This window comes from Syngnathus scovelli, chromosome 1 (genome assembly GCF_024217435.2).
Source record: "Syngnathus scovelli strain Florida chromosome 1, RoL_Ssco_1.2, whole genome shotgun sequence".
Taxonomy (NCBI): domain Eukaryota; kingdom Metazoa; phylum Chordata; class Actinopteri; order Syngnathiformes; family Syngnathidae; genus Syngnathus; species Syngnathus scovelli.
Window position 1 is genome coordinate 21,735,279 of NC_090847.1, and position 27,141 is coordinate 21,762,419.

At 44.1% G+C, this 27,141-nt stretch overlaps 1 protein-coding gene across 1 annotated transcript; it reads right to left on the bottom strand.

The window, feature by feature from the left end:
* On the bottom strand, positions 1-27,141 carry ankrd50 (ankyrin repeat domain 50). Its single transcript, XM_049750099.2, has 4 exons — positions 26,821-27,141; positions 23,997-24,958; positions 15,902-16,134; positions 1-4,810 (listed from the first exon to the last, which is right to left on the bottom strand). The coding sequence occupies exons 2-4, from the start codon at positions 24,491-24,493 to the stop codon at positions 1,317-1,319; spliced, it is 4,224 nt and encodes a 1,407-aa protein (XP_049606056.1). The 5' UTR covers positions 24,494-24,958; positions 26,821-27,141; the 3' UTR covers positions 1-1,316.

Here is a 27,141-nt window from a genome sequence, read left to right on the forward strand (position 1 = left end):
TTTTTGTTTTTCCAGCAGGAAAGCAAGTATGTTTATTAAGCATTTTTAATATACATGGGGGAAAAAAATCCACTTTGTATGATACAGGAAATAAATGAACATTGAATGTACATACGGAGAGATATTTATAGTTCCAGCCAACCCAAGATGGCAGACAAAACACTGAGTGAACTGTTGAACTGATAAGATTGCGAACCTTTTTTCTTCTTAGCGGACCGATGATGTTTGTACATGCGATAGGTCGCCATGACTATAGTCCTTGGCGAAAACAGCATACCATGAAGCAAAAATATGACAGCCTGTAACTGCAGACTTGTTGAAAAATAGATGTTTCTTTTTCGTTCTTTCCCATTTTGACAGTTTTTTTCCATTTATGGCTTTCAAGAGTAAAATCCAAACTCTTTTACGCCGTTCCCGTGTCACTCCCATTTGACCCGTTGACAGCGTTACACACACACACAACAGAACTGCTTTTAGTTTAGCACCAAACTAATGTGGACAATAACACCGTGGATTCTTATGCACTCGCAAAAAAAATATATGAACACACAACTGAATGGAAAAAAAAACAAAATCCCATGGGGACAAAAAAAACCCAACCTTTTCTATCCTTTTTGTCATGAAACACTTAAAACACAACATGAGTCCAAAAATAGCTGCAGGCAACTTGTCAGAACGCAACAGCACCATGGTAGAGCAACAAAAAGTGGCTTTTTTCCAAAATAATAAATATGCTCTTCAATCTCCAGGACTATTTTTAACACGGAACATACATGAATTTTTGGAGAAAGGCAGCCTATTGATAAATCCTGGTGTTCATACTCTATAGACACGAGAAACTCTGAAAACAAATCATCACTGACTGTGGCTAAAACAAGGATGGGCTTCCAGAGTAAATAAAACAAAAGCACGTCTATCGTTTGTCTCTTTCCAAAGTGCATACACTTCTTTTTTCCATTAAATAGCATTATGTTAAATTATAATGATAGTTTTGCACGGAGAAGGCTGTAACAGAAGGTAGGCACATTGAGTATCAATCCACGGAAAGCCTTGAGGCAGCAACCGATATTACCCAAACCACCCCTTTGACCCCCAATTGTAATTGTAAAATTACAAATTATAATATTTTGAGATTCTCTGAATGCAGTTGCTTTGGCACGTTTGTGACCGTCGGCATTCAGGAAGGATTTGCGTGCTTCTCAAGGAGGAAACAATCCAGAGAGAAAACATTCTTCATGCAAGTCTGATTGGATGCAATCCAGCTGTGGCTTAAATTGTGAATGTGCCGTCTGTTTGTCTCTTTTTGACACCGGCAACTATAAAGGGGTCTCCTTTTTGTAGTTGAAGCTGGGGTCCGATCCTTCAATCTGCAGTCTGAGAGCTTGTTTAAGGCTTAGCTCAGTGTCTCTGACGGGGTAGCTCTCGAGGACATCCCGGTGATGGCCTCGGTTCTGAGGGTTGCAAGGAACCGACACACGCCCCAGGTAGACCTGGTGGCCCTGTAGGTGGTAGTTGGGGTTGGTCATAATCCCATTACGTTTCTTCTCACTGCAGCTTTGTTTGTGGATGAAAAGCTGGTCTTGCTGTGCTGAGCCGCTGATCACCACCTTGGAATGGAGGTCCTTGGTGATTGATTTATTGAGAGCGAGGCGCTTATCCATTTGGGTCATCTCGTACTCGGGTACCTGGCCTTGCATAGAGCCCCCGTTCTTAGATTTTTTCTTGTCAGGCCCTCCTTTACTGTTCACGGTGCCATTTACAATCTTGGTTCCCTTTGTCGACTTGGGTCCGGGTTTCAGCAGTGACCAGTCAAAGTCGTTGGACGGCGACACCTGACCAAAGGATTTTGTGGTAGAGGACGGCGAGACGATGGACTGTCTACTGCGGCTGCGGGGCAGGGAGTGTTGCTGGATTTGTTCGGTGAAGGTCATGCTGTGGAAGCTGTCGATAGGAACCGTCTGCGCAGTGGCTGTGGACGACGTGGTCCTTAGGGACGAGTTCTTGGAGCTTTTGAGCGAATTGTTGGATAGTGATGATTTCTGTCTGTCAACCGTGGAGTCAGGGGAATCAGATGGTGAACTGAACGCGTGAACGGGCCCGTTGGTGAGACCGCGTCCCGTTGACTGCAGATCTCCTGCACCGGTGCTGCCGGAACTGCTGGATTTGATGGTGAGCGACTGCATTTTACCTGTCATTTTGTCATCCATGGTGTGCACCGGTGACGGATTACTGCCGTTTAATGATGTAGCTCCGTACTTCTCTAGAAGTTTGATAATGATGGAGTGGCCACCTTTGGCCGCCACTCTCATTGCCGTGCGTCCAAATTGGTCGGCGTGGTTTGGGTCAGCACCGTTTTCAAGAAGTATCTGGACGACGTCAATATGACCCTCCTGGGCGGCAATGCCCAAGGCCGTTGCACCCTGGTTGCATGTGTGGTCGACTCGTGTGCCGTTTTCTATCAGGAACTGCACAACTTTGGTGTGTCCTTGCCAGGCCGCTGACTGCAGGGCGGAACGCTTCTCATTGTCACAGGCATTGACGTCAGCGTGGTAGTTGATGAGCAGCCGCACCGTTTCCAAGTGGCCCTGCCAACAGGACACGTGGAGGGCTGTCCTGCCCTCCGTGTCACATGCTTCCACATTGGCACCATTCTCCAAGAAATACTCTGACATTGCCAATTGGTTTTCCAGCGCTAGTATGTAGAGCGTTGGGCGTCCGTCGGCGTCCTTGTGGTCGATGTCGGCACCGTGGCTCAACAGAAGCTCCACGACATCCCGGTGACCTTCCAACGCCGCCACCCTAAGAGCGTTCCTCCCGTCGTAGCCTCGCTGGTCTATACACGACTTGTTGTCTAGGAGGATTTGAACGCAATCGTAGTGTCCTTCCTGTGCGGCCAGGATCAGCTGTATCCTGCCATCATTGTCCACCTCTGTGCATCGAGCGCCTTGCTCAATCAGTGCTTCGCACACTAGCCGGTGGCCTTCAAAGGATGCCATGTGCAGCGGCGTCCAGCCAGCATCGTCCCGGTGGTTCTCATCTAGACCTCTGTCCAGCAGAGTCCTTACCACCTCCACATTGCCCTGAGCAGATGCAATGCTCAACACCGTCCTGCCCTCGCTGTCAATGCTGTCCACGGCCGCTCCCCAGAACAGCAGCGTGTTGACGACTGATGCGTGACCCATGGATGCAGCTGCGAGGAGAGGGGTGCGCCCGTTGTTGTCTGTGTGGTCTACATCGGCACCGCCTTCCAGAAGCAAATCTACGACATCTACATGCCCTTCATAGCCGGCCACCAGGAGAGGAGTCATGCAGTCTTTATCGCAGTGGTCTACCTCTGCCCCCCTGTCAATGAGAAGACTCACCACAGAGGCGTGGCCTTTGCTGGCAGGGATGCAGAGAGCTGCCACCGAAAGGGCGGTCCGACCATCCACGTCCTCATGGTTGACTTCCGCCCCGTGGTCCAGGAGGTGCTCCACTATCTCCCTGTGTCCCATATAGGCAGCGGCGATGAGGGCTGTTCTTCCTTCATTATCAGCCTTGTTGACTTCAGCCCCATGCTGGAGGAGGTTCAGCACTATGTCCTCATGCCCGCCCCAAGCGGCTGCCCTCAAAGCTGTTCTGCCGTCAGCGTCAGTGCAGTCCACTTTGGCACCGGCATACAGCAAAGCGGACACCACCTCCGAGTGTCCGCCCCATGCAGCCGAGCGCAGCGCCGTCCAGCCGTCGTGATCTGTGTGGTTAATGTTAGCCTCGCAGCCAATGAGGCTGTTGACCACTTTTGTGTGGCCCTGCCTGGCAGCTAGAGTGAGCGCCGTTTGTCCATGGTTGTCCTCCAGCTCCATGTTGGCCCCTCTGGAAATGAGCAAGGTGACAACATCGAGGTTACCGCTGTACGCCGCGTTGGAGAGCAGAGTTCTAGCGCTAGAGTCACACTGGTTCACAGAAGCTCCGTTGTCCAATAAAGTTCGTATGGAGTCCTCTCTCTCCAGGGCCTGTTGTACAATACATGAAGCGTGGTCGTCTTCATTGTTTACGTGAGCGCCAGCTTTGACTAGAACCTGCAAAACCTCCTGTTCCCTTGGTATAGAGGTGGTCAGCGAGTCTTTGGTAGGTGTACCGTTCCAGACCATCCATAGAGCCAGATTGAAGGGCTCCATCTGCAAATTGGAGTTCACTAGGTGAAGTGCAAATTCCTGCACTTCGTGGGGTTTGAGCTGTTTCGCCCGGCAGGTGTAACTCATAGCCAGCATCCGGTGTCCCTCTGCAGCATTGCATAAGTATTTTTGCGTACAGTGCTTCACGTCCAGAAGCCACTCTGCAAAACTGTAGTGGAAAAGGATTTTACTGCTCCCAAAACCATTAACCAACAATTTAGAGAGGATGTCCATCTTTTTCTGAAACTCTTCCATTGTCAGCGTGGTGTTTTTGGTCCAGACTGCGTGGTACAGTTCTTTGACTGTAAGCGGCCTGCACGTGGCCAGGATGACGTTGAGGATGGGCTGGACTTTGGCGAACTGTTTCCTGACAAACAGTCTCTGGCAGAGCCACAGGTAGAGGCCGTTCAGCGTGCCTGGAATGTCGCGAATCTCGCGAAGCATAATGAAGTTCTCCACCACACCGTCCAGTACTCGCTCCAGGTAGAGGAAGCACCCGCTGCTCTTGATGTGGAGCTGGTTGAGCATCTCTGCCGTCTCCTTAGTGAGATGCTGCCTCAAGGCCTCCTCCTGATCCAAGCGGTGGAGGATGTACTGTTGGACATCCTTGACGATGTAGGCCTTGCGCAGGTCGTCCAGGCTGATTTTCCGGAATCCTGAGTGGAAGAAAAAAAGGATACTAAGATAATTGACAAATGACAAAGAGTTACTGTATTTTACCATGAAAACTTTTTACCCCTGCGTCTTCAACAAATATGCAGGTTACCTCAGGATTTTCTCAGCCATAGGAATGTAACAATTTCGTTCCAGTATGACAGTATTGATAAGTCTTAATATGACAAATGGCATCAAGTATCACACCAAGGTAATTGAATGCTGGGACAAGTTATGATTCTTCTCCGGAACTGTTTATTTCCTTTGAAAACATCAAACAGACTGTTTTTTGTTTTAAATTGAGAAGTACGTAAACATGATTTAAAAAGCCAGTCATTTACTTGCTCCATGACTGAGGTTCAGAGCAGAAGCTGCCTTTTTAACCCTCTTTGCATGAGCGTAAACTACAGCATCATCTGCATACATTTAAAAATTCACATTATTACATATTTTGGGGAGATCATTTCTGTACAGGGAGAATAACGGGACCAGGTATTAATCCTTGCCGCACACCGACAGAGACCGATGATTTTACACTGTCGATTTTAACACATACTATATTGACGACAAGTATGATTTAAGCCACTGAATTGCTTCTGGTGAGAAATTGAAGTCTATTAGGTATGTAAGAAGAATTTCATGGTAAACAATTGTCAAAAGCCTTTTTAAGGTCAAGAAACACTGCACCAGGGATGTATAGCCATCCAATTTATGTTTCGCCTCTACCACTCCACTGATTACTGACTTAGTGGAGTGGTTTACTTTGAAACCAAATTGCATAGGATGTCAATTAAAGGAACTAGTATTGAAACCCTAACCCCTCTCTCAACGACCTTGGAAACGACTGGAAGTATCAAAGTCTGGTGACTGACTGGCAACTAGTCCAGTATGTAAACTGCCTTTTGCCCAAAATTAGATGGCATACACCCCAGCTGATCTGTGACCCCAATGAGGACAAGCATTGCAGGAAACGGACAGATGGATATACAGTATGTCTAATTAATCATTGAGCGTAATATACCAATATGTTACGGTATCTTAAGACTAACGTTAAAATCATACCTTGTACTTATCCATTGATTTTGTAATTTTCAGATAATTAGGCTGAGCTAATTCGAAATTTCCTAAGGCACTGGCTAACTGACTAAAACACATCCTTTTGGAGGAAATGAGCGTGTCATCCCTCTGGCTGCTGGCAGGAGAGACGATCAAGCAGCAGTTAGCTTTGAACTAAGGCAATGAGCAGTGAAGGCAAAAACAAAGCCGAGCCGAGTGAATTCACGGGATGCTCTTACAGTGGAGGTTATTTTAACATCAACGCATGCATATGTTACGGTTGAAATGTCATCTTGAGTGGAAGCATGACCGCAAGAATGCCATAAAATGTGAAGGATCCGTCTGGCCAAAACAAAAAGCATGCCAACAGCAACACAGTCAAATGAAGTACGAAGCGCAGAAATACATATCCCCTGCTGAAAGAACACACGTCATTTGACTCAAAAGCCTAAAATCTGCCAGCGCAATTGGCGTAAAGGTTAAGAGCACGACATGAGCTGCGGTTATGAGAAGCTGACGTATGAGCGAGGGGGCGAGAAATATCCCACCGCCTCGCTAATTGCGTGTGGCACGCTTCTATCGTGGCCTTCTGCTGAGTGAGACGAGGCTTAATGAACATCTTTAGGATGATAAGAGCTCCATGATGGCATTCTCCAAGATGCACTTTCTTGCACGTTAAAGCCATCTGTGATCTGTGCACGCCGGAGAGCATTTGTTTACGATTCCCACGGTTTTCAGGGCCAGAGGGACTACAAGAACCGATTGGGGGATTTTGTCACATATCTTTGTGTAAAAAAACGGTGAGCCATGGACAAGTATTCAAATGGAAATTAAGGATACATTTGATCTAAAAAAGTGAACAGTTTGCTCTTTCTTTCTTTCTTTCTTTCTTTCTTTCTTTCTTTCTTTCTTTCTTTCTTTCTTTCTTTCTTTCTTTCTTTCTTTCTCACTGTATACGGCTCAGAAATGTTCTAAAAATAAAAATATCATAACATTATTTAGTGTAAATGACTAATCAGTATTTCCCACCAACTTCAGGTTATGTGGGACCATCGAGGACCCCTCCAAATGTTTACTGAACGAACGTCTACCATATTTTTGTGTGATTGCCTTTAACTTGTAATATAGCCCCGATGGAAGCTGCACCAGGCATCCAACTTCTGCTAAAACTGACACTACTGTTGGGATAGCAGCGGGCTTGTGGAATTTTACTCCCTCGCGGCAAGTGAACCCACACCTGGAGGATAGACAGCAAACACGAGGAGCAGTTCCCATGCATGTAGTGTAACTTGAAGACAAGGGATCCACGACGACTTTCTCATCTTGCGGACAGAGTTTTAAAAGATAGTTATGCTTGAGGGTATGCATAAATGTAATGTTACATTGGTACACTTATATACAATAAACAAAACAACAAAAACCGAATGACCCTAACCCACTTTCAATTCATTACTGCATTGCACCATTCACCTTTTCCTCCCGCCGCCGCCTCCCTTTATTTTCTTCAGCCGCATGACTTTTTGCTCCAATTGCAAATCAATCGTCTCACAATAGAAGTACAGAAAGATGCATGACCCAAAAACAATTGCAGATTTCAATGTTGTGATTTCTCAAGTGAGAAATCATTTACTTGGCATTAGTCTTTTTATCTTTCATCAGAAACAGTTGAGAGTATCGCAATCTGCCCACTTTTGTTCAGGCATTTTAGGATTTTGAGGTTCTGTGAGGTGGGACTCATGGTGGGTGCACTTTGTTGAGGATCATGCAATCACATGGAAACTTAGTCCGAGTGTGAGACTCTGACGTCAGACTCTCTGGACGCCTTCTACAGACATTCTGGGTTTGCGCCAGTTGGGAAAGCCACAAGCTGAGCCAAGGGGAAGAGGCCATTAAAGGGCTCAGATGAAAAGGTAATGTTTTGCCTTGAAGTAGATCTTAATTGGATTTATTTGCCGAGGGATCCCGTGTGAGCACACCGTCTGCTATGCAGCTACGCTGTGCTGCAAGCTGCGATATCTCCTCAGCAAAACAATATAAAAATGCCTTTCTACAGCATGCAGCAAACATTCCGTGGTCGCTGACGCACAAATTGCAAGGATAGAAACCATCAGTGGAGGGGGCAGGACCTGAGAGATTAGAACTATTGTGAAGTTGAGCCGCTGCTATGTATTTTAAAAGTAGGAGTAGAAAAAAATGCATTGTCATTAATTTATATTACAGGTTGTAAACAGAAAGTTGACCGTCACAGACCGAACGGACAGAATGTTATTTTTTGGTAGAGATTTTGCTTCTGCCTTAATTTACAAGGTTGGGGATTGTATTTTTTTTTCTTCAGATCAATACCCCAATTGGCAATGTGCCCCTCCTCATATGATGTCTTGTTCGGGTTCAAAAACTTTGGAAAGGTCATAAATGGACATTGCAAAAATGAAGGCCATTGAATTTTTTTTTTTTTATGGCATGTGCTCATCACAAACTATCCTGACTAATTTGTTTATATACGCCAACCAAGTAACTCTTACCGGTGTATAAAACCTGCTGGTTAAAACAGGTGCAAACCAATCTCTTGGTTAGTTCTAGGGTTAAGATTAGGATTCCTCTGGACCAGTGGTCTTTGGGTTACCTTGTTCCATTCCTACAGCAGTGAGATTACGCAAATGTTTATTCAAGTGGGAAAGTGCTGTGGTTGATCGCTCATCTATAATATGCGTATGCTAACACAGAAGTAAAGTCATAATTTCCATCAATATTTGAATGAAAAACATAAATGCAAAATAAGAAGTGGTGGAGGTAGCCTCATTCCTTGCAAACTATTCCTAATCTCTTATGTCAGAACCTGCGGAAATTCTGGACGAGCTGACAATGTTTAACTCAAACAAACTGTGACCTATTTTAGGCAGGAAACCCTGGTGTACTCGATGATGCCAGTCAAGACTGCATTTTCGACTGAATCTCAGTTAAACTGTTTCCAGGAATGCAATCTGTAGCTTGGCTAAATAAGCCTTCCAAAAACTTCATCTTGTTCAGTCGACAAAGCTTCGACTGTAGTGGTTGTGTGGTCGGTTTTAGCTTCGAACAATAGTGGCAGCGAAACAAGCAACAAATGCCACATTCATCAGTGTGAGAGATGCAGCGCCAGAGTAAAAAGGCCTCTCGGCCAGCTGCTGCTTGTTACAGAACTGGATACCAGCCACAGGAGACACAGCCCTACTTACAAAGGAGTGACTGTTTTGCATTGGAGATTTTTTTTTTTCAGATTTTCAAACGAGGCAGAGGGCATATGCGCGTCGGAGAAACTGGTGGCATGACCTCATGGGTCCGTGGTGCAGCGTCTCGAATCGTCCGCGTTCCTCTTTGTGGGACGACGTCTTAGGTCGGTAGATCAGCAAAGAAAACAGAAACCTAAGCCTGGCTGCCCTCAAATGCTCCGGCAAAGCCATGCGCGACAAAGCCTGCTCAACAGCTGCGCCGCTTGCCCCTCCAGTGCACACCAGAGCGGCAAACTCCCCGACACAAGTATGGGGACCAGAGACCACAAGGGACTGCAGACAAGTGTGGGTAGTTCTTCTGAGAGCGATATTATTTTGTTTGCTAAGCGCTCTGTTTATCTCTCCATGGCTGTTTCTGAAGAGACTGTTGAAGAAAATCATTTTTAGCGCCGCTGCGTCAAAATCGTTCCACTCAATCAATTATGCGGCGCTGGAGGCGACGCTCGTGTTCAAACATGCCCCCCACTAAATTGCCAGCCCGTTTCCAGTCAAACCTGCTGTGATGTAACGGAACAGGTCTGAGAAGGGAAGGTGTGTGTGTGTGTCGGGGGGTTTACGCCAAGTACAACATTGAGTTCAGTGGCTGGACCTGTGACGTTTGAGTGACAGAAGCTAGTTACAATGCAACAAGACACTGATCTATAAGGCGAGTGCACCTGGTCACTCCAACGTATTGCAGAGTTATCGCCGTATCTCACGCGACTTCTTTCGACAGCACAGCTGACAAGTACTCAAATAACCTGCCAGACCAATAAGTCTTGCTCCACATAAAGACAGTATTCTCATACAACACAACAGTCTGTAACGATTAATGAGTCGGTTGTGACATGACCATTTAAACACCAAATCTTAGGCTGAAATTGTGCAAAACAAAAATAAAGTCCAAAATAGCGGCCGTACTTTTAGAATAAGCAAATCAAATCTCAACTTGTCACTGCCAACATTTACAAGCGATTTTTCGAAACAAGTCTAAAGTAACCGATGATGAGTGGCAATCGTGGCTACACGGATCCGCTTACAGTTACGACAGGCAGCGCAAGAACGTGAGTGCAGGCCCAAGTACGGCAGCGATTGGACGTGACCTCGCGGAGGGAGGGTTTTTTACCAACTTGGACAGGCGCAGGCTCATACGCGTTCATGGCCTATATATGCATCCGTGTAAAATGAAAAACGTACCTAAATCCGGCAGTCCATTAGGGTGTACTGTCCCGTGCAGAGCGGACTGAAAGGTTCAATATTTTTCTGTGCACTGTCACACTCCAAGAACGTGCACACGTATTTCATGGTCATTCCACTGTGTGTAAAAGCTATGATTGCTAAGCGTTTCAGCTCCATGCTGGATCAGATTTCTTTCCATTTTTGTCCATCAATACACTGGATGACTTTCCGTCGACCGTGTTTCGTCACATCACCGGCACAACAAATGCGCACATCGGATTTTATTCATTGTATCCAAACAAACCAATGCCAGGAAGATCTGGAATCATTTTGATGCCTCACGGGCAATAGATCCAGACAAAAAAACATCTATGTAAATCAACAGCAATGCTTTTTGCCTTAGAGCAGAGCTATCATTGGCAGAAAAGATCTACTTAAAAGCAATGATAGCAAGAACAAGCAGAATATGCCAGGAATTCCCTCTTCATACTAAAGTCTAATTAAGACCCAATTATAACACCCGTTAATTAAAGCATAATCCAACAAGTCTACCTCTGTCTAACTGCTTTAGAGCCTTGGAAACATGATAACCCTCAACCTAAGTATTTGGTAGAGATATGCCACATACCAAAGGGCATCACACAGATTCGTCTGCCAAGTCACAGCAGTGGCGTTGGTGGAGAGAGACCTGTAATTTAAACAGCCGTCAGACTGCATGCTGGTGAAATTACTGTATTCAGACGGGATTAAGGTCTTTATTAAGGTCTCATCTCATGTGCTAGTCAACTTGCAGCCTGAAAAAACCCTCTTCCTGAGTGGATGTTAGACGTAAATGTGCTTGTGGGATACAGTTTACTACTAGGGTGGCGTTTTGGGAAGTGTATTATAATAGCACGTTAAAAAATGTTCAAACTCATTAAATTGTTTTGAATTTATTTATTAGCATAAGTTGGCTCTAATTCTGAGCAAATGTCTGGATGATCTGAGGTGCCTACAACGGCATCCAAAATAATTATCGTGTGTTGTGGGGTATGTTTAAAAGTGTAGTAGCTCCTCGATCTGCTAGGTCTCTCATGATTGAAAAAAATGCTTAGGATGTTAAAATTCAGTTTGTGTGCCCCTTAAATGTTAGAAAATAGAAAAGTCATTGCCTGACAAGATTATTTCCAAAAGAATTTTCTTTTAAACAATTAATTTACAGCACAGCGTAATTATATTCCCACCTCCTAATTCGTCAAATACGTGTAACCCCTGATGAAGTGCTCGATCTATTTAGTTCCAGTCAGTCTTTTGCGTTGGTATGTCTCAATCATATTGATCAAGTGATTTACGAACAATTCAAAGGCATCTTTGTCTCACTTGGGGGAGCATTCCTTCAGTTGGGAAGGAGTAAAACAACCGTACTGCTTTATGACTATTTGTGTTGTCAGCATGCCAAAAGCTCTTGCGGTGACCTCCAAATGAGGCAGCTGACAAAAAAATATTATATACAGGTAGATGTTAAAAATGACATTGACCTTTTTGCGGCAGCTCTGCGTTACGATTCGTCTGCAGGCCTTGATGACAAAGGGCATCTTTGAGAGATACAGCGGCGCTTTAAACAGTCTGTTCTCCTTTGTGATTGTCTGCAGTAAATCTGTTGTGTCTCTTGGCAGCTTGGGCTAAAAGAACGCGCCATTTACGCCGGCGGGCGCTGTGAGGTGAAGGCTGTGATTCACGCTGTTACCAGGGTGGGCTATGTAAGCTTCCTCTGCGAAGAGACCCAGCTCTGAGTCACATGTAATTTCTACTGCACAAAAGATTGGAATTTATAATGGCTCCTCCCAGGGATGACCAAAGAGCTGTAAAACATGACGTGGTTGAAGACCACCAGATTAGTTTTGGGTCAAACGGCCCTAAACTGTGATGAGTAGCGGCCACACACTGCGTAGCTTTCTCCAGCCTGAGCCTGGAATATCGGCACGTTAATTACAACTGTGATTCATTACTTTAGGGTTAGGGGGGGGGGGTTAATGAGAGCATGAATGTGAGGCTAGTTCAAAGTTTGGAGAAGGATCAAACTGGCGTGACAAAAGAAATGATGGATGTCCTGATTGGGGATATTAACCTCACTAAACTTGTATCGTTTCCTTTTTTATCTACCCATCTCTTCAGTACTTGAAAGCTTTATGCTTTATAGGCAGCTGAGAAGCCATCAAGGGTTTCAAGTCCTATTTTTAATAGAATCAGATACATTCTGTAGAAATTATACCAGTGAGCTTTTGTCAAATATAGAAAATGTACAAGGTAAAGGACAAGGTAAAGTTCCTGACTTCAACTAAGGGTGTCTAAAGTCTTGAAGACTAAGGGTGTCTAAAGGGTATCTAAAGTCTTGGCGACTCAAAGTAAAGTTGGGAGGAGCCCAAGTAGACTAATTGTCCTGACACCGCCACTTTTTAAAATCTCTCACCCACTCTGTTTGAAGGATCTGTATTTAAAACAAAACCGTCTCATTTGCAAGCCCTACTCCATGTCTCCGCCCTCTTCTTTTCTCTGTCTACTGCCCCAGAGGCCTTATAAAATTGCCTTGCGCTCTACTCAGCTCCTGACCAAAATTGCCACCTAAGTGTTTCCACTCCGCTGCCCCTTTCAAGGCTGTACAGTAGCACTGCACTCAGTTGGGGGGGGTAGGTACTGGAAAAGCAGCATTGTCCATAGATTTGCAACATACTACTTTTCGTCAGTGTGAAAATTCCAAGCTCGACACGGGGGAACTTTGGGGCGTTCTCATAAATGAGTGGTCATAACGTGCAACTGCCCCGGAGATCCAAATTCGCATCCTGATCGTCACAAACAGAAGCATCGTTGTTTGTAAGCCGAGCGGATGCGAATGAGGCATTCTACTGCCGAACTCAGAAAAGCCTCCTTCCTGCTCTGGTCTCAGAGGTGTTAAAAAGTTCCCAGAGCGCATTCCAATGCGTGAGATGAACACAAGGAATAACAGTTGAGCAAGGGAAGAAGAATTGAGAGTTGGGCTCCCCAAGGGGAGTGAGGGGGGTGGGGTGTCATATCTGTCAGGAAAAGTCAATTCCAACTAATGCTTGATAGCACGTGTCAGACTCCAAGAGACAACTGCACTTCTTCTCCTCACAAGGAGTCTTGCGGTCATGGTCCCCTGACTAAGAGTTTTATGCTAGGCTCATCCAAAAACCCCAAACCATCGGCAGCAGGCAATAATCGGCCTCCTTAAAACAGTTTCTGGAGAAGACATTAAAAGGGGTAATGCCTTAGAGAATTTAAAATGGGGATCATTTTGACCAACATTTTTTTTGTGATAATATGCCATAAATGTAACCCAACTCAAACGTCGGTTAGTTCATTGAATGAATTATGGATGACCTCGGAGTTAGCTCCATCCAGGAGGGTGGATGGGGGGAGGGCTTGGGTTACGATCATCACAATTTACAACATGTAGTTTGAAAGAGTTTCAGTGTGCAAGCCAACCACAGACGTCAAGGTACTGCAGGGGTGTTTAGCCTTTTATTTTAATATTTCACATTTAAGGCCTCTGATGAAAATATTTGTTGTTCAGATTTGGGTACAAAATTGTGTTATGTTCATGTCATTGGAACGCAACTCTGTTGTGAAAAACAGAATGGAGGCGGGCCACACTGAATGGGGCTATGCTATTTTGTTTGTGTGTATGTCTTCAAGAAGCAAAGTCTTTTTTTTTTTTACTGTAGTCAACGCAGAGCGGAAGACTGAATCCAGACAAAACAAAAAGTGCTGCTAAAAGCATCCGCAAAGGAGGAAAGCCAAGGCCATTGTAGGCTATGTGGAAACGTGCCAGTGCACAAACTCAATACGATAATACAGTAAATGAGGTGCTGCAACACATCTGGAAGCAAACGTTCACATAGCAACACGTGCGGGAAGAAGGGTGATATTAAAATGTATGGCCTTCGTTCCTTTCAAAATGGTAGAATCACGTGATGAGGAGTGAGAGTCCAAAGGAGTCTATCTCGATTTGCTGGGCAATTTGAAGCAGCGCTTGATGGAGGCCTGGGATGCCATCAAAGAGCCACTACAAAAAGGAAACGTGAAAGGAGGCGGTCGAGAAAGGAGGAGGAGGAAGATAACAGCTGTTTATCACATTTTTCCTAAGATGAAAAAGCCTCCAAAATGGCAACAGACAGGCGGCGATCTTGAGGTCTGCGGTAGGTGCCATGTTTAATGGCCCTTACCCTTGAAATAGTTGACACAGGTACTCAAACACACCAGAAAGTGTCACACAAAATGACAAATTAAAAATATAAAATCCAATCCAAAACCATCTGTACAGCCGGTATTGGAAAATGAGAGTAGGCATTCTTTGAGCTGTGATGGCTGTCCAGAATTAAATCTAGTGCAGACCCCTCCAGTTCTGTTCATAGAAGGATGGCGGGACGTTTTGGATGTTAGACAAAAAGGAGGCTTTGCCAAGTCTTGGTGAACGTTATATGACGAGCGTGCATCGCAGTCCCTTGGTTGAATTCGTGGACACTGACCAAATCCTCCAAGATGACCCTTACGCCTGTCCGTCCATGCTAGCCAGTCAAACACAACGACATTTAAAGATTCACTCCGTCCCACATCAACTAAACCACTTGTTTACAGCTGTTTGGTTGAATCAACATTATTATTCAAGTATTTAGTTAGATTATTGTTACAGATTGAAAATCTACAGAAGTGATTTGAGGTTTGCATGTCTTTATAAGGAGGGTTTTCTGTCCGATTTGTTGTGTTGCTCCACCTGTTACCCATACGACGAAGTTTGCTGTAAAGATTATTATCGTATTTTCCACACTACAAGGCACACCTACAAACCTCCAATTTTCTCAAAAGCTGACAGTGCGCCTTATAATCAGGTGCGCCTTCTATATGGACCAATATTGAGCTACAGCAGGCGTGGCCAAAGTCCGGCCCACGGGCCAAATGTATATATCTTATATATGGACAGTTTTAAAATGGGCCATTCATTGAAGGTGCGCCTTATAATCCGGTGCGCCTTATAGTGCGGAAAATACGGTACTGTACAATTTTCAAAAAACATATATGTGCCACTAAAGAAACTGAAATCTGCTGTAAAGCGAGAACCCCAGTGGATGCTCATAGCACGGTGTCCAAATCAAGCTAGAAAGAAGCAAGACAAAAGACAAGATGTCTCCTCCCTTTGTACAACTTTGAACAGCTTGTCACCCTATTGTTCCGTCTTGACACAACACATTGCAAATTCTCACCTTGGATGCACATAGTATTGTTGCAAACACATTTTCACAATGCCCAGCTTTGGGCTGTGAACCAAAATAAAATATGCAAAACGATGCCAAAATGTGGGGTTAATTTAGTTTCATTGTACCGAAATGACCTGGGCGCTGGAAGGATTTTGGAAAGGTAGAGTTGCGTGTTGATTAATGGGACGGCGGCTGCTGATTAACAGCATCTGATGTCATAGGACATCGGGCAAACGCCGCACCGGCCACACCGATGTCATTCAGGCACGATAAGATGCTCGAGATACAACTTGGCAGCAAATAAAGTAAAGTAGCAAGACTAACAAGTGTTGTGTGAGTGTATTTTTTTTCTTTTTACCTGTGAAGAGTTTAGTAATGGCCTTATTCTGTCTCCGTGCAGAGCAGATGAGCAGAAGCCATGGCGGCAAGAACTCGTGATGGTTGGCGAGGAGTTCGGCGATGGTCCTGGGGGAGCCCGGCGGCGACCTCTGATCCGCCTCGCCCAGTTGGCCGCCCTCATCCACAGAGTCCACAAGCAGAAAGAGAGCCTGCGACGGTGGCTTGGCGCTCAGGAGAGGCAAGAGCACACATCTGAAACAAGATGGAGGGAAATGTTATGGTAGATGAACAGAGTTGATGGAGATACGGGACATTCGGACAATCTTTTTGCTTTGACTTGTGAGCAACAATTTGAGATACAAGCTGTATGATGGCAGTGAACTCAACTCATTTTGGCATACAGCAAACGATTCTTCACAAAAGAGGATTCAAACTATGACACTTAATGACACTTCCAAATGATGTTTCCTGCACAAAATCTAGAGAGTTACAAACGGTGTATTTCAAAGGCAGATAATTTGCCTCAAAATATGCTAGCCTAACACCAGCACAATGGGAAAGGCCAGAGATGAGCTAATAGATAGCATCGATGTGGAGAGTTTACACTTGAAACCAGGGCAATGTGAAAACAAGCGGTGAAGCAACACATACAGCCAGACATGCCAATACTCAGCCATTCATTCTTTAAATGACTAAAATTCAGTCACTTACTGCAATCGAAACTCTAGTTTGTCTCCGTAGAGTTGCATTATATACACAGCGGAAGGAACTACAATAAATTAGTCATGCAGAAACTGATTAATACATTCTATTTATTTTTGTAATTATATTATAATGTGATTTTAGAAAGTAAAATATCTTGCTATTGTTCTCAATAAAAGAAAAACAGGACAAAGATTAAATTGATGGGGCGAGACATTCGTTTCATTTGGTAAAGATAGTTGATGACTATAATTTCCCTCTGCGCTGAGAGGTGCACATGATAGTTATGTTTAATTGGAATTAGTATTATAAAATGAATTATTTCATCCCTTTTAGCAGTCCCTGGATCTAAAAAGCTTGAGGACCTCTGGCCTACCTTTTATGGGTAAGTTGATAAAGCAACAACTTTTTGTGTGAGGCATGACATCGCTCTGATATGAAGGCCAGAACTTCCTAAGTAGGCATTTAAGTACACATCCATTGAGTCCACTGCACATTATTTCGGCTCACGGCAGATGCATTTATAATTCATCTGGCCTTTTTGTACCGGCCTGTGAGCTAATGTCTTGAGACGCTTTTATTAATATGTAATATAATTTGCTGCAACAGCGGTACCGAATGTGGATTGTAAATTAAAACCAAACTGCACGGCATCTCGCGATGAAGCAAACGTGACGTTCAACGTTGGGAATTAGACGTCACATTACAAGTTGTCGGTTTCGATGCTACATTAACCGTTCCAGCAACAGCAAGCTGCAAGCCACACGTGGAATCTGGAAGCTCCACTGCTAATGTCACACATGAATGCTAAGTGAACCGAGCGGTCAACAAATGCATTGGAGCTATGCGGAGTCTTCTTTGAGCTCCTCTGTTCCCGTCTAAGCGCCGTGGGCGTAAGACAGGCAAAATGTTGTTTTCAGAGACTCATTAAATTCTAGCTCAATAGGCAGCGATAAAGGATTTGAGAAGTTCAGGTTGGTGACATTTTAATCAGGGCCTACGTTAATTACACTTTTAAAAATAAGATTTGGCAAATCAATGAATCAATACTAAACCCTGAGCACAGGCCACGGATAAAATCGGTCACCTTCCAAGGTGAGGCACGCTCTGTTTGGGATATGACATTACTTGCAGAGCAAGAACATGCTTCAGCGCCATCAGCAGTAGAACATGGGTTAGATTCTCCCAAAACATCAGTTTCTGAATAAAAAGCAGAGAAAATAAGCTTTTTGTGAAAAGAAACATGCATTCAGAACTGTGTCTTTGGTGCTAATTTTTTGTGTGACACATTCATTCATTCATCCATCCGTCCGTCCGTCCAGCCATGGTTCATAACATTGATCTGGAAACAGCCTTGAGTCGAAATGAAGCATCTACCTCCTTGGTGCACGTATTTTGCAAATCTCCTCAAACACCATTAAGACGATTTTCCCCGCTTTATTGTGGTCTTACTCAGGCTTGCTCGGCTAATCTCTCCTGATGGCTGTAGCCTGCGGAGAACCTGCAGTGCCATCTGGGAGCGTTGCCAAAAGGAATGTCCATACACGGGGATGACTGGACGTGAATAGCCGTGTCTCTGTTGCCCAGCGAGACAATCAAATCCACAGTGACAGCAAGTGGGCCAGACAAAAGGCCATTGTTCTTGCGCAAATTCAGCTACTTTTAGGCTGTCAAAGAGTCAAAAGACAAGAGCGGCAGACAAAAAGACAATACGATCTTATTTCGAATTTTTAAAGTCTGAACCAGCAGTAAGTTAAAGCCACTTTGCCGAGCAGGTCCGATTGCGCGCCTCTCGCTGGAGTCCTCGACATATGTTTAAACTGACGCCAAATGCTGTACAGAAGACATGGTGTGAAAGACATTTAATTCACTCACCATCTGTCATGTTGCACTCGCAAAAAAATGTGGGACGAGTAAGGTAGTTGCAAGGTTAAGGCAGCATCAAGCAACAAGACAATTCATTGGAAAGGGGGCTGCTAAAAAATAAAATTACAAGTATGACCCTAAACAGAGGCTATGGAGCCAGGGTGGGTGGGAGATACAATACACACAACACATGCTTGACTTGATCCAGAGGAAGTCATTATTTATTTTTACAGGAGGATTGCATGCATTCTCGAATTGGGCCTAGCATAGTCCTAGTCGTCTTGGTCAAGAAGGAAACATGTTTAAGTTTGATTTCTTATGATTGTTCCTTACTAAATAAAAACAGAAAATCACATCTATTTTCAATGTCTGATGATCTTCTGAGATAAAGTTTCACGATGTCTTCAATCGCTCAGTCATGGGGAAAGAACGCATTGTTTATGTTTTTATTTCTGTGGAGACGAGGGCTGCAGCTGGATTGGTGTCCATCCCAAATTAGCATCTCACTGACAAAAGTAGGTCAAACTGTAGATGCATGCAACACACTGACAAAGTGCTCCAGTAGAAAGTTGATACTTCCTCTCTTTATATATCGGTCATACGATGTATTAGACCGAATAATGATTTTCAATCACATACACATGCTACTTTTATAACCAGCACGCATGCCTCGGATAACTACTGCAAATCCCTCAAGCTCTTCCCAGTCCAAGTGAGGTGCACATTCCTGATGAGCTATCCAACGCTGCCAACAGAATCTGAAATTTCATCCCCTCCCTTCCACTACCCCCCCGCCCCCACACCTCCGCCCGTTCCCCTGTCGACACTGTGGCGTGTGGGAATCTCGGCAAGCCCAACGCACTCGCTGGAGTGGCCTGTAAAGTTTCCTGCCAAGTCTGGATTATCTTTAGCTTTAGTCCAGGTCAACGATTTCATGAGGGCCAGTCATCGGATGAACTTGTTAGAAGTCTTAGGTTGTGTGCATGAAACAAACTAACAACTAACAATTTGACCTCCTTTACCTTTAGTTTTTTGTTGCATTTTTAAAACTTAGTTTGACATTTACATCCATACAATATGACCTAAGACTTAAATAATCTGTAAACTGCATTTATGAGCTTTATTTTATTTTTTTTATACACTCACATAATGTCCGCAAGTAATGTTGAGACAGAGGCTAGCCACAGATTGCTGAGTCATCACTGCACCGTTTCTGCTGCCGCGTCTCCATTTCTGCTCCACTGGATTTGATGTGTCACAAGAGAGAGCAATGGATGGAAGTGGGAGCCCTGTTTTGTTATTGTTGTTGTTGCTTGCTAAAATGAGGCCCTAATTTTCGGCTGATCTTCTGCTGCCCTGCACCACATTAAAGGCATGGGTAGCGTACTTTAAACCTCAAAAAGTAGCGCCGCCCAGTCAAAGGAGTCAACACACCAGTGGAAAAGAAATACACAATTCACCCACGCTTGGCCATGAAAATCTGGCCTGCTTTTGTATAGTTGAAACCGAAACGTGCTCAGCTTTAAATTCTGTTTAGAATGTGCAATAAAACATAAAACATGTGACATGGCCAATTTCCCCACAATTGCCTAAGAGGAAACATGTCAAATGTTTTTTCCTCATTTCTGGCTTTTTGCCACTCTAAAGTCCCTACCATGAGCTGAAAAGTTCCCGGTTCTGTTAAATGTTATTTAGAGACTACTGAGCCACAGTAAATTGACAAAATATCAACAGCTCCTTTAGAACAAAGCAGCTTGATAGTGTTTGATGTAGTTGCCATAATTCTAACTGCGGCATCAATTTCTCACGCAGTAAAAGGTAAAAAAAAAAAAAAACATTTGGTTCAATATGTAATCATCTGGCAGTTTATTGTGGGGACTGCAGCAGAAGCTGAACTGGGCCCAGCCATGGAGCCAGATAAGGTCACACCTACTAAACTAAACACTTTTGTGCCATCAGCAAAAAAACAAAAGTGCTGGAATTCGTTTGGCCCACATGACTGCGTTAATTCCCCCTACCCCCCGTTTGAAGCCAATTCTTTTGTCCTGAGGGGAAAAAAAGGCATGTTAGATGGCCTACAGGTCGAGCAGCTGTTGGACGCATTATTATGACCGCCAAAATCCAGTCAAAACATCGTAGTGAATGATTTGGGAATCGATTGCAATTTCCACCTTGATTGTGACAAACAGATCAGCGTTTTGGAATTGTTTTGTTTGGAATGTACAATACCAACAGCGATGTTGCACACTGTAGAAATCTCTTCGAGATTTTCAGGCAGACCCAGAATGACTTTATTTGCTTAATGTCTGACAAATGTTCAGGTTATAGGTGAGGTGGGTTTACTCCCTCACCCCCCCCAATCAATGGCAGGGGTTTACTGTGCTTGTTGTTGATGTAGCGCGAGCACCAGAGCTCATTCTTGTGTCTCACAAAGCTGCGATCCTTCCTTGTTATTTACCATCATGGTGGCGACATACTCATAAAACCCCTACACTGAAAACTTTCAGCAGTCAGTTTCAGGTTCCAAAACACTATTGTCATGCAAACAATAAACATTAACAATATCTATCAATTAAAATCAAATCCCTATTATTTTATTTTCATTGGAATTGTCTCTTAAGGAAGTTTTATTTTTCTTTACACTCTTGTCATCACTCCTTCAAGTGATCAGGTCATATACTACTTCAAAAGCAAGAAAGGTCTTGTGGCAACGCAACACTACAACAGCTGCACAAACGTCTGCACAACAATGTGAAGCCCTGTCAGACTGAATTTGAAAGGTACTCCAAAAAAGGGGGCAGGTTTAAAGAAGCCACATTTAAAATATTTCACGGCATCATTCATCAGTTGGCATTAGCAATGATCGATATTGGCTCAGTGTTGCGTGCAAACATATTAAAATTGATCAAAAGCGGCACAATTATAGATTTAGCCTGTAGTAACATTTTTAAGGAAAATACAGGCAGGACTTTCAAAAAGTACAATTTAAGCCTTTTGATGTATCCTAGCACTTGAGCATTTACCCTCAACGAGTGATTGATTTGATTTTTATAGCGTAGGATTTTTCCACAATGTGACTCAATGTGATTCCAATTTCATTTGAACCAACTTATCATTTGGATACAAGGTGATGAATAAAAAGGCCTTCAAATAGCAATTCCCCTGTCACATCTGCCGCATTTCCTCCATTGTCATCACTCAATGAGTTTTTATTCCTTAAAATGACATGATTATGACAATTTTACATTTATTTTTTGGTATTTGATGGCTTGTGAATCAGTAACCAGCTCCTGTAGCTGCATGTTAGCCAAGCCATCAAACCACCGGCTTCTTTGGAGCGAGTGTTCTTGCGAGTGCCTCGTTCAAAACGCATAGCTAGAATACAACATTTACAAGAGAAATGTGCAGGTACTTTGCAAATGTGTACAGACTGGACAAACAAACGGTTCAAATCTGAGCTCAAAATGCCTCAAGTCTGGCTTGCCCGCAGGCGCACACAGTGGGAAAAGCAGCGATCGGCTTGTACGCCGCCGACGTCAACCCGTGTCTGAACCGGTTTCGTTGCATTAACACACGACTGGCGATTACTATCAACAAACCGACTTGTTTGCCTTTGACTAGGCCAAAGAATTTGGCAAGGGCCTCTTGCATGCACCCGCTGGCTGAGAATCACAGCTGGACGGGCACCGGTAAAGGCTAAACAGTCCTTTAAAAAAAAAAAAAAAAAAAACCTGTTTAACAACACCCTTAACTAAATCCAACCTGTATAACCTTTTACTGAGTAGCCTTGGAAGTGTGCAGTCAAAACATGTGCAGCCCCTTGTGAATTTTCTTCCTAGGCTTGTCACGCTGGACCACTGATAAAAGTTTTATTTCCATCCATTTCTTTTTTATTCTTTCATCAAATAGAGCCAACAATTCTGGCACCCTGAAAGCAGATAGCCAATATAAATCCAGAGAGAATGATCAGATAATTATTGTACGATGATCCCAATTTGTTCTCGCATTTGATATTATCCAATAAAGCGCTTCGGGTCGAGCCTCGGTTTCCGGCCGACTTCTGATCTTACCGTGGAGAATTTGTACGTTGGAACATGTCGTTGTCTATTGTAAATCAGAGTGATAGTTCACATTTGTATGAAAAAAACCTTCTTAAAACAAGCAAAACAGTAAGTAGGGCAGTAAATGAGTGCACACTTTTTTGGGCCTCATGACAACATACACCTCTTTTGTGACCTTGAAAAGGCATTTGTGGGGACCGTCACAAACCGACGACCCTCTGTAGTTGTAGTCAAAACAATAAAGAGCAAGGGCCTTGTAATGTGACACTTATTTCATTTCCAAATCAAGACAATTGTCAGTGTCCACAAAAATGCCATTTTGAAGCCTTAAAGGCATTATAAAAACAGTTAATGTATTTCTCATTTCCGGAAAACCACATGACAAAGTCGATGGGTTCAAATGAAAATAACATTTCATTCATTTCTTGAAAAACCCTCAATGGTTCTCAAAGTGGAAGCTTTGTTGCCAGTGAATGCTTAAAATAGTAGACTGGTAAAAACAGGGCATTGTTTACAACTTACTTTCGCAAAGTTTCTACTTTCTACATCACTGATGTTTGCCATTGGAGTTTCACTACTTGCATATTGTAACATGCAATGTACGTTCTTTATACGCCAAGTAGGATTATTCAACAAGAGGACTAACCTTTTATTACAACGTCTTCAGTCATTTATTGCATGTCCTTTGTTTTATATTAAAAATACCTTTAGTCCTTGAGGGGTAAAGTGCAAAACAACACAAAAAGGTTGGCTGAAGTGCATCCTGCTTGGGTTCAAACTACGGATTTTAGGTCCCTCACTAACTTGCTTTTTGTTTAGTGGGAGGTCAAACTAGAGTCACAGTCGTGGGTAAACTGAGGCCTCATGATTATGAGCAGATGACAAGTGCTTCCCTGGGAACAAGGGTGTCAGGTGGGGGCAGGGGGGGGGAAAAAAAAGGTGTTGACTCTGGTGAGCGTTTAAAAAATGATTTACCTTGCCATGACCTACTTTTTTTTCCACCCCGTGCGTGTCTGTGTGTGAAATGTTCAGAGTGCAACAAGCGTCAACAGATGACTAGACGAGAAACGTGAGTGTTCAGCGCGGCGCGCGCGCACGCCGTCTAATCGACAGTACGACACACACCACAGCAAACGAGGCAGCCCTGAGCTCAACTGACAGAGATGCAGCATAATAGAATGAGATGCAGCACATGAGATGTCTCTGAGGTATTGAGTGTTCCCACAGAGCAGAAGGAATGGAGTGAAGTGAGAGTTAAGCTGTGTGCTTAAATTTGCCTAATCGATGATTTATGCCACACTTGTTTGGTATAGTGAACGCTTAAAAGACTGCAAGTCAAAATGTTTGGTAAGTTCCCAACTACAAATATTAATCTTTCATATTAATTGGTAAAGTAATTCATTCATCGTGCGCACGTACATTTTAAATCACAATCACAAAATTGATGGGGGTGGTTATAATTGGAATCATTTTTCATGTATTTACCTCTTGAACGCCTCGGTGGGATTCCTCTCGCACTCGCCAGGCTGCAGTGCGCCTTGCACGGCCGGGTCGCGCACCTTCTCCTCGTATCCCGGCACCAGGCTGCTGCGGCAGATCTGCGCCACCAGGCCGCGGATGAAGCCGGCGACGCACAGCGTGTCCGAGTCGTCCGCCCGGCAGAAGTGGTAGGCAAGGCCCTGCTGGTGCAGGCCTCGCTGGGCTCCCTGCGTCGACGTAGGCCACAGCAACTCCGTGCACACTGCTGTTTTCCCACTGCCGGGTCCGCCGACAAGCAGCACCCCCCAGGAGTTCCCGCTTTTCGCCGTACCGGACGTCAGGCTGCTCGGGTTAGCCACCCCTACGCCGGAGGGCTGCTTACTTGGGGTGCCGGTGACCCCGCTCAGAGTGCTGCTTTTCTCCTGGAGGCAATGCTGGATCTTGTGAAAGACCCATTCCCGGCAGTAAAAGCGCTTCCCCTGCAGCAAACTGGTGTGGGCCATTGTGCTGATGCTGGTTCCAGCTAGTCCTCCTGTTCTTCATACAGCTCCCATCCTTCTGCCGCTCACATCCTCACTATGTCAGGCAGTGAATTATTATTCACATTTTATTATTATTCACAGAAACGTAGGTTAAATTTAGATGTGATCTGCTAAAATGTTCGTGCCTCGCAGACGTATCTGGGTCAAAATAATAAAATACGCTGGAGATCAAAAACGGGGCCAAAAATCAAGATTTTCCACCAACTTTTTCCAATGTTTTTCTTCTCCGTGAACAAAGCGCTCCTGGTTGTTATTCTCATGCCGCTTTCGCATGGCGCTCCTGAGCGTATCGGCTGACAGGCTCGACACGATTAGCCATGCGAGCCGCTCACGTATATCCACAGATGCGTGGCAGTGGCCACCAAGCGTAGTGTTTCCATTACTTTAACATGGACCGGGCTGGCGGCATATTTTGTACAGTGGTCTCTGGAAAAACAAAACAAAAAGCATATGATTTGTTAATGTCGTACAGCGTTGTTTTTTTGTTTTGTTTTTAAATTATTACTCACACGTACATGTACCCCTCAGCCTGTGACAGCCAACTACTCGGAGCGCAAACGGGAAACTAACATTTCAGTGTGTATCATCATTCAATTGTCAAACATTATCCAAAACCAGTTCTTTGTTCATAAAACCTCACGACTGTGCTCCTTGTCAATCAGCACAAACAAACAGACTCAAATAGACATGCAACAGAAGATCCAAAGTCTCATTTTCACAAAAACCTACAGGTCAATATTGGCTTTGGACGAGAGTCCTATCAAGCTAGCTTGCTAGCGATGGGCTAGCAAGAGAAGGCAACATATGCAGCAGTCTACGCCAAAGGAGACGACTTGCGACCTGTATGTTCAATGCATTGATTCCAACATGGTGTATGACCACAAGACAACACAGCAGTTTAAACATGACTAAGTGTGATGCTTGCTGTTAGTGTCTTTACTGCCCCCACCCCACCTCCACCCTGTTCCACTGCAAACATCCACGCCTGGCTCACAACAAGCTGAATTCTTGGCAAGCGCCCCTTTGCAGTTTCTCTCGTCCACGTCGACTGTAACCCCCCCCCCCCCCTTCCTTCCTTCCTATGCGCCTTTAAATCCCAAACAGCTCACATCCGCACTCAGCTGCTGAGTCTGAAATGGGGAAAACCTGTTTGTGTACTTAACCCCCCCATACATGTGCTTTTATAGGGATGAGATTGTCTTACTGGTTATTCTGCCTAATAACAAGAAATGTTTTATTTCAGTGGAGCTGCACCATCTAGCATGCTCAATTTAACCTCTTTGTAGAAAGAATTGATATTATTTTGGCTTAACTGGGTAAATTCTCCCTTTCACAATAGAAATTTCAGAAGAATTATAGATATTTGCAATGACATACCTACTTACAATTGCCATTATGGTCCTGCTCATTCACCTATGCAAAAATGCTGAATGGTAAAACAATATTTTTTAAATTTTATAGAAAATAAAAAATAGTATGCATTTTATACCCGAACAACACTTTTGTGTATTTTTTATACTAAGTAACCCATGGGCAAAATGCATTACCCTGACAAATTCCAATAAAAGGTTTGATGTAACATATTTACTAGTAGCAATCTGCCAACATTCTACTTGACATGTCTGAATTTGATTCTGCATTCCATGATAAAAGGTTTAATACTCCTGAAAATGTTGTTTAATTTTTCGTGTTGAAATTTTTGTTCAATTTTTCGTGTATGACACTTGTATATATTTATTTAATTATTTGTGCATTTTAAGAGGAAAAAGGCATTTAACCATAATTCAGGCATTGTGTGCACAAAAACAAATGTTATAACTTTTAGGACCTTTAGACACCTTGCACTAGCCTGAAAATCCTTGAAAAGTACAAAAATTATATGTTAAAAAATTGAGGTTTGCTCTCAATTTATCGTGAATTACAACTAAATTACTGTCATGTGTATTGTAATCTAGAATTGCATGGTGGCTCAAATGCTCTTACAGGCCACATACAGCCCACGGGCCTTAGGTTTTCTACCGTTCTTTAAACTCGTCAATGGTCAGATGTGGACCAAAGTCTTTTGTATGTTCAAAGCAAGCCTCACCCCTTCGCATCCACAATTTTACCCATCGCTTTGGGAGGAGCAACCTACATATTGCGGACAATCCCCCCCAAAAAAAAACATCGGGTGCAGATGTTCGATACCCATCGTACGAACTTCGACAAAGCCAGATGTGAGGTTAACGTCTCCCGCCCCTCCCTCCTCGTCGACCGACAGCCGTTTTAACCCAGAAACGGTCGCTCACCTCCAGCCGACGTCTCTCTCCGCCGTGTTTTGTCCCTAGTCGACACCCCGTCTGTCCATTTTCCAAGCGGCAAACTTCACCGAAGCCTTTCGACCGCTGCCGCTCCAATATCTTCATCCGTGCAGCATTCGCGTCTTTCTTTCAAATGGGTCTGCTTATTTTCTTTTCCCCCGAACCCTTGCTCTCTTTTCTTCTCGACGTCTTTTCCTCGCTCTCTCCGATCGGTTGCAGGCTCCTCCTGCTGCCCAGCCGATACACACACAGCTCTCCCGGCGTTCCGACTGTGACTCTCCGCCTCCTAAAGACTCGTGTGGATTTTCA

Bases quoted from the DNA above. Each gene is read 5' to 3' on its own strand.
- ankrd50 (XM_049750099.2), bottom strand. From the start codon at position 24,493: ATGGCCCACACCAGTTTGCTGCAGGGGAAGCGCTTTTACTGCCGGGAA. The intron at 16,135-23,996 runs GTAAATACATGA...ATCTTGTTTCAG, and splicing joins CCCACCGAGGCGTTCAAGAG to ATGTGTGCTCTTGCCTCTCC. The intron at 4,811-15,901 runs GTAAAAAGAAAA...TCTTCCACTCAG, and splicing joins CATTACTAAACTCTTCACAG to GATTCCGGAAAATCAGCCTG.